This window comes from Eretmochelys imbricata, chromosome 4 (genome assembly GCF_965152235.1).
Source record: "Eretmochelys imbricata isolate rEreImb1 chromosome 4, rEreImb1.hap1, whole genome shotgun sequence".
Lineage (NCBI taxonomy): Eukaryota > Metazoa > Chordata > Testudines > Cheloniidae > Eretmochelys > Eretmochelys imbricata.
Genome location: NC_135575.1, coordinates 110,317,923 through 110,332,019, shown reverse-complemented (window position 1 = coordinate 110,332,019; position 14,097 = coordinate 110,317,923). Strand labels below are relative to the sequence as shown.

The window sequence follows — 14,097 nt, the reverse complement described above, 5'->3', positions numbered from 1 at the left end:
ATGAAATTAGTTCAAAGCCAAAAGAGTTCTTCGAAAGAAAGCATGTTGATTTAAAAGGCCGAAAGAAACAGATCTTTGAAGTATCACACATAAATACTTTTGCTTTGCGAGCTTCTTTGTAGCATTTCACGTTGCTAAGGCTAAAAAGCCATACACAATCAGTGAGACACTAGTGATACGCCGTATTAAAGATGTCTGCATGGAAATGCTGGGTGAGCTGGCAGCAAAGAAAGTGGCTCAGGTGCCACTTTCAAATGACACTATAGCTCAATGAATTCACGATCTGGCTCACGATATGGAAGATCAGCTCATAGGACAGATTAAATTAGCAAAGTACTTTTCTTTGCAGCGCGATGAATGTACAGATGTTGTTAATAGGGCAATTCTGATGATGTATGTGCGCTTTGAACATGAGGGTGATTTGAAGAGTTTTTGTTTTCTGCTTCACTACCAACAAAAACAAACTAGTTCTGAAGTGTTCAAGACTGTGAGCGACTACATCATTAACAAATGTAGGCTGGATTCAAGTTTTGTGTCGGCGTATGTTCTGATGGCGCTGCCACAATGACAGGATGGCATTCTGGAATGGTTACCCAGATTAAGGTGCTTGCACCTGAATGCAAGGCGACGCACTGCTTCCTTCATTCACCAAGAAAGTCTTGCAACAAAAAAAATTACAACAGAAGTAAACAGTGTGTTCAGCGAGGTCATAAAAATTGTGAACCATATAAAGGCGAATGCTTTAAATTCAAGACTATTTGCTGCATTATGTGATGACATGGGAGCTCCTATTGCATGCCGACGTACGTTGGTTATCAAGGGGAAAAGTCCTGTCAAGAGTATTTGAGCTCCAAAACGAGCCTGCCGAGTTTCTTCAGGACAAAAAACCAAATTGGCCACAATTGTTCCAAGATGTGGATTGGAAAGCCAAGCTGGCTTATTTGGCTGGTACCTTTGCCATCTTTAATGATCTCAACACCTCCATGCAGGGAAGGATGGCTTCGTGTCTTACAATGGCAGACAAGATTGATGGACAGAAACAAAAGCTAAAAGTATGGGAGTGTCAAGAGATTGTTATGAGATGTTTCACAACTTAGCGACAATCACCACCAATGCAGGTGAAGACCTTGATGTAACATCTCTACGAAATGTAATCAGTGAACATTTGACGAATTTGGCAGAACGTTTTGAGTTTTACTTTCCAGCAGAAAAAGATCCACGGAAAGGGACTGGATGGATCCGAAATCCATTTGTTCCATTGAAAGATGACTTAACTGTCGCTATGGAGGATAAACAGTTGGAGCTGGCTGCTGACGAAAGATTGAAGATGAGTTTCGAAATTACAACATCACTTGCTTCCTTTTGGATAAAAGTGAAAGCAGAATATCCTGAGCTTACTGAAATTGCTCTGAAAACTCTTCTCCCATTTCCTTCAACATACCTCTGCAAGACTGGCTTTTCAACCATAAATGTCATTAAGACAAAGTACAGGAATAGTATGGATAGTCATTCTCCATTGAGTGTGGCACTGTCCTCAATTGAACCACGACTGGATAAACTGACAAAGAAGAAGCAAGCTCACCTTTCACATTAGTAAAGGTTAAGGTTTTAATATGCCTATTATTGTGTTAATAAATTTTTTTATAATATCTTTGTTAGAAGACTTTGCTGGTTTGATTTTAATTTTTTTTATTTGTATTGTAATATTGTATTGTTTACAAAATAAACAAAATAAATGTCTGCCAACTTTTATTTTATTATATTGTTTCCGATATAAATTAATATTACTATGAATGTTCAAATATTTTCTTGGATCGTAAATGAATAATAGTCATTTTATACTATCCGCACAGACACACAGCCTTTCAGTCAGTCTTCCCATTTAAATACATTGAACATCTCCGCATGTACGCCACACTCCCATTCCAATTAATACAGTGAAGGATGTTAGTTTTTCTGATCTGATGTGTTACGTGCCTATGTGAAAACTATAATAATATGGAACCAGTCCCCGGCAAATACGGTACCGGTCCCTGGCACACTGGGGGGAAAAAACTGCCGGTCCGCCACATCAGATAGTTTGAGAAGCACTGGGCTAGAGTACCTACTAAAATTTGTCAGAAGAAGGATAACAGAGACATCTGAACAGAAAAATAACCCTAAGGAGCAGAAAAGTTTGGACAAGATAGGCAAAAGAATAGGTTCTCTAACATAGATAATCAGCACTTGGATTCCTGAGTAGAAACATGCACACAAGAGCTTCACACATGTGAAGAGAAGAAATGAGGCCACTTTGCAAGACACCAGTAAAAATGCAAGTCTGAGGCTAGTTGCTGAAGCATTACCTCTACAAACAGAGTAAGTCTCAACATGACCTTAGTAAGGTCTCAACATGGCAAACAGGCTTGCCAGGCTACAACAGTGAGAAATATAATTAGACAGCCATTTAGAAGTGGTTTTCTTGGTAACAGCAGAATCTACTATAATGGTGTTAAATGAAAAAAGCTGGGTGGACTTTAAGGGCTTTAATCTGATTCAAATAAAAACCAAAGATTTCTTTACATCAAGTTTACAAAGAAAGGCCTCTCCAGGACCAGCATGCAAGCACAAAGAAAGATGACTGTTTCACAATAAAGTGGAACTCAGTCATCATCCCTAGCATCACACGCTCCTTATAAAACTTAGCATCATGTGGATCGATAAGAATCTGAAGCCATTGCAGGAGCCAAAATTACTGCCACCAGGAAAATGGACTTTTCCTGAAGCTATTTCACAGATATCAAAGGGATCAGGAAGAGCTTTCATTAGCTTTGTCAGCCCCTTGACACAGAGGGGCTTTCTAAGGGAGGCTAGAGATTTTCAAACACAAAAACCACCACATGAACCTGGTGACAAGGGGCTGCAGAGGTAACAGTCTACACTGGATACATTTGTGACAGGCCAAAATAATAACCAAACGAACATTCAGTAGAGTTCTTTAAAAAAAAAGAACTAAAAACAGATCAAGCCAAATGAATAACGTAATCAAGCCAAGAGTTCCTTTTCTGTTGTTAGTTTTGTTGGTGCAGGGATAAGGAAAAGGACACAGGTACTGGTTAAAGGATTTAAATGATATTCTTCAACTACTAAAAAACCTTCACTGCTTAAAAGTTTACAGGGTGAAATCCTGGCCCCATGGAAGTCAGTTGTAAAACTACGATTAATGTCAACAGAACCAGGTTTTCACCTGTAATTCTTTCCTTGTGCATTGTTGCCTCACGTGCTCAGAAACCCCATGTATTTGGCCTCAGTTCTCATAAACCATACACAGGGCAGAGGCATCACTGGGGGTATGTTGAACAGTGCTCTGTTCTGTGTGGTGAGACTCCTAGTGGGAGCAGCTACTATCTCTATGGGTCAGTCTACACTAGGAAAATTTAAGAGCATTACAGAAGTGCCAATTACAGTTCCACAGTTAAGGTGGACTTGAGTTTTGCATTTTCAGCAAGGATGCAATCACTTATTAGCAGAGGTGTCAATAAACATATCTTGTTTAATAAACTTTAAGAGAGCAAGGCAAGGGAGCTCTGAATCTTAACATGCACCTTCCACTGTGACTATACCGACAACAGTACCTCTGTGTGCTTTAATCGTAATTGCTGCCATTGCAGCCTTCAGGGGTTCTCTCCCCAAACCGGTGGAATGCCTGAGCCAGATAAGGAAGAGAAAGAAGAGAACTTGGGATGACATTTTCAGTGAGATCCTGCGAGCCAGTGGGAGCAAAGGGCCTGGAAGGTGAATACTGCAGATAACCTGGAGAAGGAAAAGAGTGCAGAGGAGAACAACCATGAGTCCCAGCAGAAAAAAGGAGTTCCAGCACATAATGGGGCTACTCCACCAGCAAACACAGATGCTGCAGACTCTTGTGGCCCTACAGGTTCAATGATCCTGGGCTCGCCTCCCACTGCAATCCATGGAGAACTCCATTACAGCACCTCCCTACATCTCCCCCTCAACATTCCACATGGCATCAAGAGCCGCATTCTTAACCCTGCCACTCCTCTCTGGGATCATTAAGGACAATCACGCCTCACATACACCTCTGAATGCCACAGCTGCTGTTTGTGTAGGTAAAATGGACATATATGTTCTTTCCACTTGTTAAGTTCTGTTCCATTAAATGTATTTGCTTTTAAATTGCACAGACTTTTTCTTTGCATTGGTTTTGTTATTGAATAAATTCTATTGTTTGGAAAGTAATTAACCTTTATTAGTTCACAACATATGCTGCAGAGTGCCTAGCAGTTCTGAAAGTACCCACTTGTTACTGTACAGTGATCCAAAACTCATAGGATCAGTGAAAAATAATCAAATGTACACCAAGCACTGAAAAATTAATAGGAGCACTGACAGTGTTGTATTCATCGGTGTACACCAAGCACCAAAACAGCAGGGCCAGGTAAAGCATAGTTCACCACAATGCATTACTGTGGCTCACTGTTAAAGTGCTCTTTTCAAAGCCTCTGAGCCGCACAGCTCGACACTGAGGTTTTCTTATAATCCTTGTATCTGGCTGTACAAATTCAGCAGACAGGCGCTCCACTTCCACCATGATATCAACTTTTCCCTCTTTGCTTCACAGATACTATCTAAGAGCAAGCAGGCGGCCATAACCACTGAGACGTTGTTTCACTGAGATCCAATCTTGTGAGTAAACAACGCCAGCATCCCTTCAATCTACTAAAAGCATATTCAACTGTAATTCTGTACCTGCTGAGCTGGTAGATGAATCTTTCCTTGGTGCAGCTGCGGTGGCTGGTATATAGTTTCATGAACCGGAGAGCAAGGGGTAGGCTAGAAACCCCAGGATCACTATTGGGATTTCAAATTTTTCAGTCAGAATCCGCTAGTCAGGAAAGGAAGCCCCTGCCTGTAGCTTTCTGAACAGTCCCGTTTTTAAAGATACAAGCATCATGCACCTTGCCTGACCAGCCAACATCGAGGTCGGTGAAGTGGCCCCATTGATACATCAATGCTTGCATAACCATAGCCCTTTCTAATGGTGTAGTCTGTGGCAAGGTGGCCTGGTACCAAAATAGGGATGCGTGTACTGTCTGTTACTCTACTGCAGTTCAGGAACCTAACTGATACAAATCCATCCACTGTGTCGTGCACACTGCCAGGAATCACAGTCTAGCGTAGCAGGAAACAGCTGTACACGCTTGCATGACAAAAGCCCCTGCAGTGGATTTTCCAACTCCAAAATGATTTACCACTGACCAATAATGACTCAGCGTTGCAAGTTTCCACAGTGTGACTGCCACTCCATTATCCACTGTCAGTGCAGCTCTCACTTTGTTGTCCTGACACTGCAAGGCTAGGGTGAGCTCAGCGCATATATTCAGGAATGTGGCCTTACACATCCAAAAGTTTTACAACCACTGCTCTTCATCCCAAACCTGCATTACCATCATTCAGTGTTCATTTCTTGGGCCCAGAAGCAGCACACCACCTGAAGCTGTTCTGTGAACACCACTGCCAACCTTGAATTGGTTCTTGCTATGTACAAAACCAATCTGTCTTCCAAGAAATCATCATGTTCCCTGTTGATTCAGTTCTTCTGTGGCCCAGCAAATATCGGAAGATTAGCTGTTCTGTGCTTGCAATGCTTATGACAACAGAGCAGAGCTGTACAGGATCCATGCTTCCAGATGGCAGAGAGCAAGGATGGCCGAGCAGGTTCATGGGATTTTTTTAAAAGGCACAATATTATGGGACAGATGACATTATGGGTTGGAAACAATTTCATGCTGGGAAGTTGACCCTTTGCACCCATTCATGCCTGCGTGACTAATTTCTGCACCATTATGCACTGTCAAAACTTACCAAAATACACCATGCTGGACAGTGGCAGGTTGCACAGTGAGATACCTACCTATGGTGCTCTGCACTGTCCATCGACATAAGCACTTCTAGCAAGTACACACAGTGCCGATGCAAGATGACAAGCATGCATGCGCACAAGTGATGTACTACCCATAGCGGCTTTATGCCAATTTAACTTGTGTTGACCAAAGTTTGTAGTTCAGACATGGCCTAAGATTTAGGCTACTAAGTCCCTCAGTCAATTCTGAAAATTTTAACCCAAGTGACCTACATTGTAACCAAGAATACTGGAGGTTTAAGCCATTCATATGAAGGATACAAGCCACCTTATACCACTGCAGATGAATTCTCAGAGGCTGCAGTTAGTATACTTGATGGACTTTTATATATTAAAGTGACTGATTTCTTTAATGGACTTCTGAGAACATTTCTTTTCCAAAGGATCTGTATATTCAGAGTTGCCTCAGACAACCTATTGCACAAAGTGCTGACTTCAGCTGAAGTACTTCAAAAAAAAAAAAAAAGATGTAATATCATTGAGGTATGTTATCATGCCTTCTTCCACTGACAAACAACTGGTTCCAGAAACCTGCAGTGAGAGGGGCATCTTGTACTTATGTCCTCAACATTTTCCAGACTTTCAAATTTTATTTGTCTAAAATCTATCTCCATAATTCCTGCTACAAATTCATTACAATCTGTTTAAAAACTTAAATTTTTTTTAGTCTTTATGAATCAATTCTTCTGCCTATGCAGGGAGATTTATGCATGTAATTCAATAAAGGACTTTTCCACATCAGCCCCCCTGAGGAGAAACCAGGAGCTATATAGTGTTTGTACCTGTATTCAAACTAGCAATTTTCTGACGCCTTAACAGATCCACTTCTGTGTGCCACTCCCACTATCTTGCTTATTTTGTAAGTCCCCAAATCTCTGGTGGGTTAGCAGGAGGCCTTTAGACCTAAATATCACATTGTCCAATGCACCAGTAGCTTTGGAAAGCTATGTATTCTGTACAAATCTAACCCAGGGAGACTTCTACCTAGGATATAGAAGGGCATCCCACTGTCCTCTGAAGGAGGCAGCAACATATAGAAGTAGTATAACAACTAGAAGCACCACTAGTTAAAGAGAAAATATACAATGTTCTCTTTCGACCGGAGTATGGAAGATTTGAGCTTCCGTTTCTTTGATGAGCATAGCCCAGGGGCAGCAGTCAGGAAATGAGTTCTAATTCTGGTTCTAACACAGACTAGCTGTGAAGTCATGGATAAATCACCTAACTTCTGTAGCACGGTTTCACTATCATTAAAGCATGAATTTCTCTCCTTCATAAGTGTTGACATTAAATGTATCTTTTAGAGTACAAAGTGATATTCAAGTACTATTGAGACATTAGATTTTTGTATGTCAATTTTCTGATTAAATTCAACTTAAGATCACTCAGTGCCATAAAAACAGCAGTACACACATTTTTGAGAAATGCTTTTCCTTTAGTTTTCACCCATTAGCTGGACTAGCATCTTAAAATTAAAATTATGTGTAAAATAGAGATCAATGTTTTAGGCATTAAGCAACTGAAAAGTTCATTAAACAAGTATTGCTCAAGAGGGTAAGACTTGTGATGTATCACTAAGATACTGAAATAAAATCGTTAACACAATACTAAACAATTTATCATAGTAATCCAAAAAAACATGGATATAAACACTCCACCCTGTGACAAAATCTTAAACTTTAAGCAGGAAGCATCAAGTGGATAAGAACTCACCTGTGTCGTTTTACCAGACCCGGTCTCTCCAACCAATACAAAAGATTGGTTCCTGATCAGGATATCTGTAAATCTTTCCTTATACTCCCAGACAGGGAGCTGAAGCCGCTTCTTTAGGATTTCATAGTATCGAGGTGTATGTGGTAGGTTTGTGAATGGATTAATACCCTGTGGAAGTATTGCTGGTTTTAAAGGTGGTAATCCACCACCAACAAGCAGCATAGAATTAGATGAAGGACGCAGATCTTTTTCCTTGTCTCTCTCTCTGTCACGATCTCTCTCTCTGTCACGATCCCTGTCACGGTCTTTAGAACGATCTTCACGATCCCGGTCACGATCCCGGTCCTTCCTAAAAGGATTTCCAGACACAGAAAAATACAGAATGTTGAAGTTAATACTTAAAGACAGGATATCGCCAATGTATGCAGGAAGTGTCAAGAAAACTAGATAAAAATAAAGAGTTTAGATTCTTTTCCTTACATTCAGTAGTTTTAAAACTAAGAAATAGGAGCTAATCTAGAACAAAAGAACCAAAGAAAGTATTAAACTAATGTTTCACCATGGAATACATTATGCAGCTCATGCAAACTGAATGCACAGTAAATATTTTAAATAGTTTTGTAAGCAGCTTCACTTAAGTGTACGGCAGAGAAGGAAAAATATCACTGTTCACTTGCTTGCGTCATTACAAAGACCAAATTTCATGTTTGATGCATATGCCATATCAGTTATGCAAAAATTACAAAAACACTCACTGCTCATGAATGCTGTCATGTGCCTTTACGTACAGGTAAGGTCAGAAAAGTGACTACAAGAGTAGCATCTTCTTAACCTAATACATGTAATAAATATCAAGATCCAGGCTCTCTTTATATATCTCCTTACTTTTCTGACAGCTCTTTCTCAGTCCTTTACTTGCTACCACTACAGAGCCACTTATAGTTATGGGAGGAAGCCGGATTCTATTCTTGCTCATGTGCAGTAGCAGAACTGTACCAACTGCCGAATCTTTTGTTATTGATGATGATGCATGAACTAGAAAGAACACAGCTTGATTCACACATTCCATGAAGAGTTTTTAGCCCTAGCAGATAGGAAGTCCCCTTTATACTTAAGCTGAGCAAATTCGATATAAGTCACTGAGACTCAAAAATGAATCCCATGACTTTTAAGACTATAACTGCATTTAAAAGTAGTTTCCCCCTCCACTCTATCCCTAAATCTAGATCTAAAGGAACCTGAAATGTATAATGCATCGTTAAGTGCTCTCGGTTATAGAATAGTGGACTAGTAGCATCAGCCCAATTGTAGTAATGGGGGGGGAGGGGGGGAAGAGAGAGAGAGAGAATACACACACACAGAGATACTTTCACCTACACACACACAAAAAACAAACTTTATAAATAGACATAATTAAGCTTCCTAGTAATAATGCTAGAGGAATCAGGGTAAAAGCATTTGTTTTTTAAAGGCAGAGAAACTGGAAAACAAAATGCACTATGGCATATCAAATGTGTGGCCTAAACTGTATGATAAATTCCCTTTAAATTAAGAGGGAACTGCAAATTAAAATTAATCCTAATCAGGCTGGAGGGAATATTCAGATCAGATATCTGGAGTAAACTCAGTCTGCCTTTTAGTTTTACAAGTTGCCTTCAAACGTGTATCAAATTTAATTTGGCCTCGCATTCAGATTTCAAAAGAACAAAGACCATAGACCAATAAAACTGTTTCTCCTAATTCCCCTACCCAATTCACCAGAACCAGGTTTTTTGTGCAAGGAACATGGTCAATTTACAATCTAGTCCTTTTAGGGGGATGGGAGGGGGAGGACGAGGGACACAAAAGGGGAAATGGACTATGCAGTGGAAATGGAGAAACTGACCATCCACAAAGAGCTGACAAACAAAACAAAAAAACTGGAAAAATGCTCATCTTTCAGTGACAAACACCACTTAGAATCACTGTAACAGGTGAAAATTTTTAGCCAGAAGTGAGATTTAATTTGACAGTATCCCTTTAAATTACAAAAATTCCCTGGGATGGCTGCAACCAAACCCTTTGCAGGACTGTGCTAGTGACACCCAAATGCTGAAATAACTAACTAAACACAAGTAAAACAAAGGCCCCAAACTTGGGGGGGGGAAGTATACTCATGCTTAACTTTATGCACTGAGAATCACCACACTGAAGTCAATGGGGCTACTCACAGTGCATAAAGTTAAGCACACGTGATAGTATTTGAAGGACTGGAACCCAAGCACGTTTCCACTATCCAAGATGAGAACAAAAGTAAACTTGGAAAAGCAAGATTATTGAAAGACATAATTCTGAAATACCAAGAGGGCATTTGTAATATAGGTTAAGAAATTTAGTGATTGTCCACATACATACCCCTTCCCTTCAAAAATTTCTGACTCATATTTTCAATAACCACGACTAGTTTTGGGTGCCAATCTTTCAAATACCTAAGGTCTGATTTTCAGGCCTGGACTACACAAGGTTATGTTGGCACAGCTATGGTGGTTAGGAGTGGGAAGAGGAAAATCACACCCCCTAGCCAACACAGCTATGCCAACAAAACCCTCAGTGTAGATGCAACTATGCCAACAAGAGTGCTTCTGTTGGTTTAGCTAACATCTGTTTGGTGAGGTGGTGTTACTATGCCAGCAAGAGAATTCCGTCTGCCTGCATACACTGCATCTACACTAGGTGCCTATGCTGCCATGGGTCCTGTGGCGTAGACATGAACTCAAAGTTACACAGTGCTTATTTGATTAATTTCAGTTGAAGATGCAGGTGTTCAATGCTTTTTAAAATTAAGCCTTCAACAGAAAGCTGATCACCTAAATCTAGAGGATACTTTTGAAAATCTGGCCCTTTGAAACAAGACAACTGTACTTGGATACAGTATACTTGATAGTTTTGTTCCTGGAAAAGATTTACCAGTAAACTGAAGTTTAGTACCTCAAGGTAGCAGCATTGTCTCTTGCTGCAAGAGAGATAATTTAGCCTATACGTTTGGTCATAAGAGTTGTAAATAAGGTATTTATAAAATTAACACATTTTAAATAGGAATTGTGTCTTTTACAAATCATTTTTTTAAAAACTTACAAGTACCCCAATTTTTTCTACAGAATTTCTAGTATGCTGTTGATACAAATCAAACTGCCTCAAAACAGTTCAGTGGTCAGGTACAGCAACTACACAAACAATTCAGAGTAGCAGCTGTGTTAGTCTGTATTCGCAAAAAGAAAAGGAGTACTTGTGGCACCTTAGAGACTAACCAATTTATTTGAGCATAAGCTTTCATGAGCTTCAGCTCACTTCATCGGATGCACTGTGGTTAGTCTCTAAGGTGCCACAAGTACTCCTTTTCTTTTTACATAAAAAACTGTTATATTTAAAAATCAAAGAATAATTACTGACCTTTTGGCTTGCAGCTGAGGATTCCCTCAACTTCATATCCTTTGAATTTCAATTCACAAGCTTCAAATGGCACAACAAAAATAATCCTAATAATCTCACCTAAAAGTAAATGGCCAACTGATCTCTTTAGGAACTCTTCTTATTCTCCCTCTCTATTTTGGGGCAACAGAAACTCTTCCTATTGGGCACCAGGCTGCCTCATATTATTCAGGGAAATAACAAGAATAGGCAGAGTTCCTGAAGAGAGCTCATGGCCAATTACTTCCCCCCACAGCATCTCATATTCATCCTAGGCTGCTGCTGGCCATGCCTCTTTTTAACATACAAAGTAGATGAATAGACATGGGAGCTTCCACATACCAAAAAAAAAAAAAATGAAATTGCAGCCAGCTACAGTTAGCACATAGTAGTTTTTGTATTTTACAAATTCTAAGACCAAGACTGTTTTAAAAAGTGGCTGAGTGACCGAGCAAAGGCCAATACTCCCTGCTCTTATTAGAAAAGGCCCATAAGAGCTCTAATTTACCATCTCTAGATCCTCAATTGATTGTATGGCTCTAGAGGTGACCAGTAAGAATTACTGACACCATTAATATGTTGTTTATTTATCTTTAAAAGAGACCTAAATTTTACAATATTTTGTGTCACTGTTACCCTCACTTTCCCTCTGCAGTGCCTCTGGTTTCAAAAATGTGTTCCATTTTATCCTAATTCATGTACTAATCCTGCAATGAGCTTTAAGATGATGCATCAGGACCTTGGACTGTAAACTGTCTGAGCCAGCACCTGTCTCATGCTATCTGTTTGAACAACACCATTACAATGAGGGTCTGATGTGACTGAAGCCCCTGTGCACTAATGCAATACCAATAATAATTATAGCAAAAGCTTAAAACTTAACTTTTAAATTAAAGCTTACATTTTGCTGAAATTAATGTCTTCTTATGCCCCCGCACTAGCCAGGAAAAGTATCCTTAGTTACAACTAGAAAAATGTCAATCTGGAAAAATGCAAACTACACCTGGCAAAAAATAGATATTTGATTGGAGGGAGAATCTGGAAGCAGAAGGAGACCCCATGACAATGAGAAGCTTTTCACACCTTTTCTTTGAAAATATAAGCCTACCACTAGGATCAGACTTTTATGAAGGAGACCACCCAGACCAGCATTAGATAGGGTAATAATTTGTTTCTAAATAAGGACTATGAATCCTCTTGCTTCAGGGCATATACCAGTTACCAACTGACATTGATTAGGACAAAATTTTCCCAAAAGGGAAAACTATTCTGTGTGTGTCTACTTTGGCATTTCTTGCATCTTTCTCTGAAGCTTCTGTTACTAACCACTTTCACAGAGGAGATACTGGATTAGATGGTCCGGTGATTTGATCCAATGTGGCAATTCCTATTAGTCCTCCATCATTTTTAATTATTCCATTAAACTGTTGTCCACACACAAACAAGAAAAATCTACAGAATACTATTTTAAATTTCAGAATTCAAATGCTTCAACCAAAACGTAAACTAATTTAAGGACACTCCCTAAATTTTTGTTGTTGTTGAACATACATCCACCCCATCAATTTTCAGTGTAAGCTAAAAACAAAAATAAATTATGTCATTAAATTCACTCCTGTGTCTCCTACCATCTCTTCCAGTGTTTGTGATTTTACAATTACTTTTTTTTTTTTGGTAATGCTTTCCCCTCTTTTGTTCACCTGTGGATAATCTCACACAAAGAGGAATGATTGATCACACAGGGGCAACAGTGAAACTGATTAGACACAAAATGCTGAAAGATGCAGAGAACACAAACAAAAGAATCTCTTTGTCGTACCCCTCCCCCGCCAACTTCAGTTTCGATAATCATAGCGGTTACTCGTAAACAGCAGTTTGCAAAACTGCAGACAGAAGTTGCCGAGATCACTCTAAATTACTGAGGGAAGATGACCAGCCTTGGGCCGAAAACTATGATCTGGTTCAGGCCATGTCGGAGTGTTAAGGACACGAGTTTAGAAATACTGATCCCCGCTCAGCGCTGCGCGGGGACCCGGGCTCACGGGACTCTCACCCGGCCGCGGCCAGAGTGACCCGAGGAGCCGAGTAATGAGAGAACAGATGGGGTCACCGTTTGCACGGATGCAGGAACATTTCTGCAGGAAATCGGAGCCCGCCCCAGCCAGGATTTCGGATTCCTGCAGGGAAAGGAGCAGGGACCGGCTCCCTGCCGCTCCCACCCAGCTCGCCCGGCGCCCCCGCCGTGTCCCCTACCCCGCACCGGGGCTCCCGGCTCTTGGAGAGGATGGACGGGGTCATCTCTAGGCTCTGGGAAGCCGCCGGGCTCTTCGGCCCGCCGCCCCTCCCCCCGAAACGGGACGAGGACACGCGCCTACCCCCAGGGACTTGCCATGCGGCTTGTGTGCCGCGCCCCGCCGGCCCCTCGCCCCGCCGATCCCTGCCATCTCGCTCCTCGGCCAGACCCAAGACAGCAGGGAGCGAGTCTGGCGCCGAGGGTACAAAGCGGATTAGGCGGGAGCAGCTCCAAGAGCGAGAGTGACCGACCCCGACCCACAGGCCGCGCGGCCAGGCCCCGGCGTCCCTCACCCGTCAGCCGTGGCGCGCTTCTTGTTGGAGCTGTAGTCGTCCCCCAGGTCTAGGCGATGGCGCTTGGACATAGTACCAGCGGCAACAGGGGGCTTCGGGCGGAGATGGGTGCGGCGGCTCCGCGCTCTCTGCTCCTCAGGCAGCAGCGGCAGCGCCCCGAGGCCAGGAACAGCAACTAAAATGGCGGCCGGAAGGAAGCCCGGCTCCGCGCGAGACACTGAACGAGCGGCTTCGAAGAGGGGGAAGTGGTGCAACCACTCCTGGTCCGGCTGGGAACCTTACCCCCACGCGTCCGGGTCCGGCTGCGGATCGCTCCTCGGGAACCCCATTGCCACCCCCGGAGTGGAGAGGGGGCCACAACGTGAGGCGGTGCGAGTGGGGAAAGGGGTGGGGCTCTGACATGGCGCTCACAGGCGGAAAGAGCCGGT

General features: G+C 41.8%; 1 protein-coding gene across 1 annotated transcript in view; it reads right to left on the bottom strand.

The window, feature by feature from the left end:
• Window positions 1-13,849, bottom strand: part of DHX15 (DEAH-box helicase 15) — a 67,910-nt gene extending 54,061 nt beyond the window's left edge. The window contains exons 1-2 of the mRNA XM_077815798.1: window positions 13,670-13,849; window positions 7,637-7,985 (exon numbers count right to left, since the gene is read on the bottom strand). Coding sequence (XP_077671924.1) covers window positions 7,637-7,985; window positions 13,670-13,740 — 420 coding nt within the window. The 5' untranslated portion in view covers window positions 13,741-13,849. The remainder of the gene's footprint in view (window positions 1-7,636; window positions 7,986-13,669) is intronic.
• Between the last annotated feature and the right edge of the window lie 248 nt (window positions 13,850-14,097).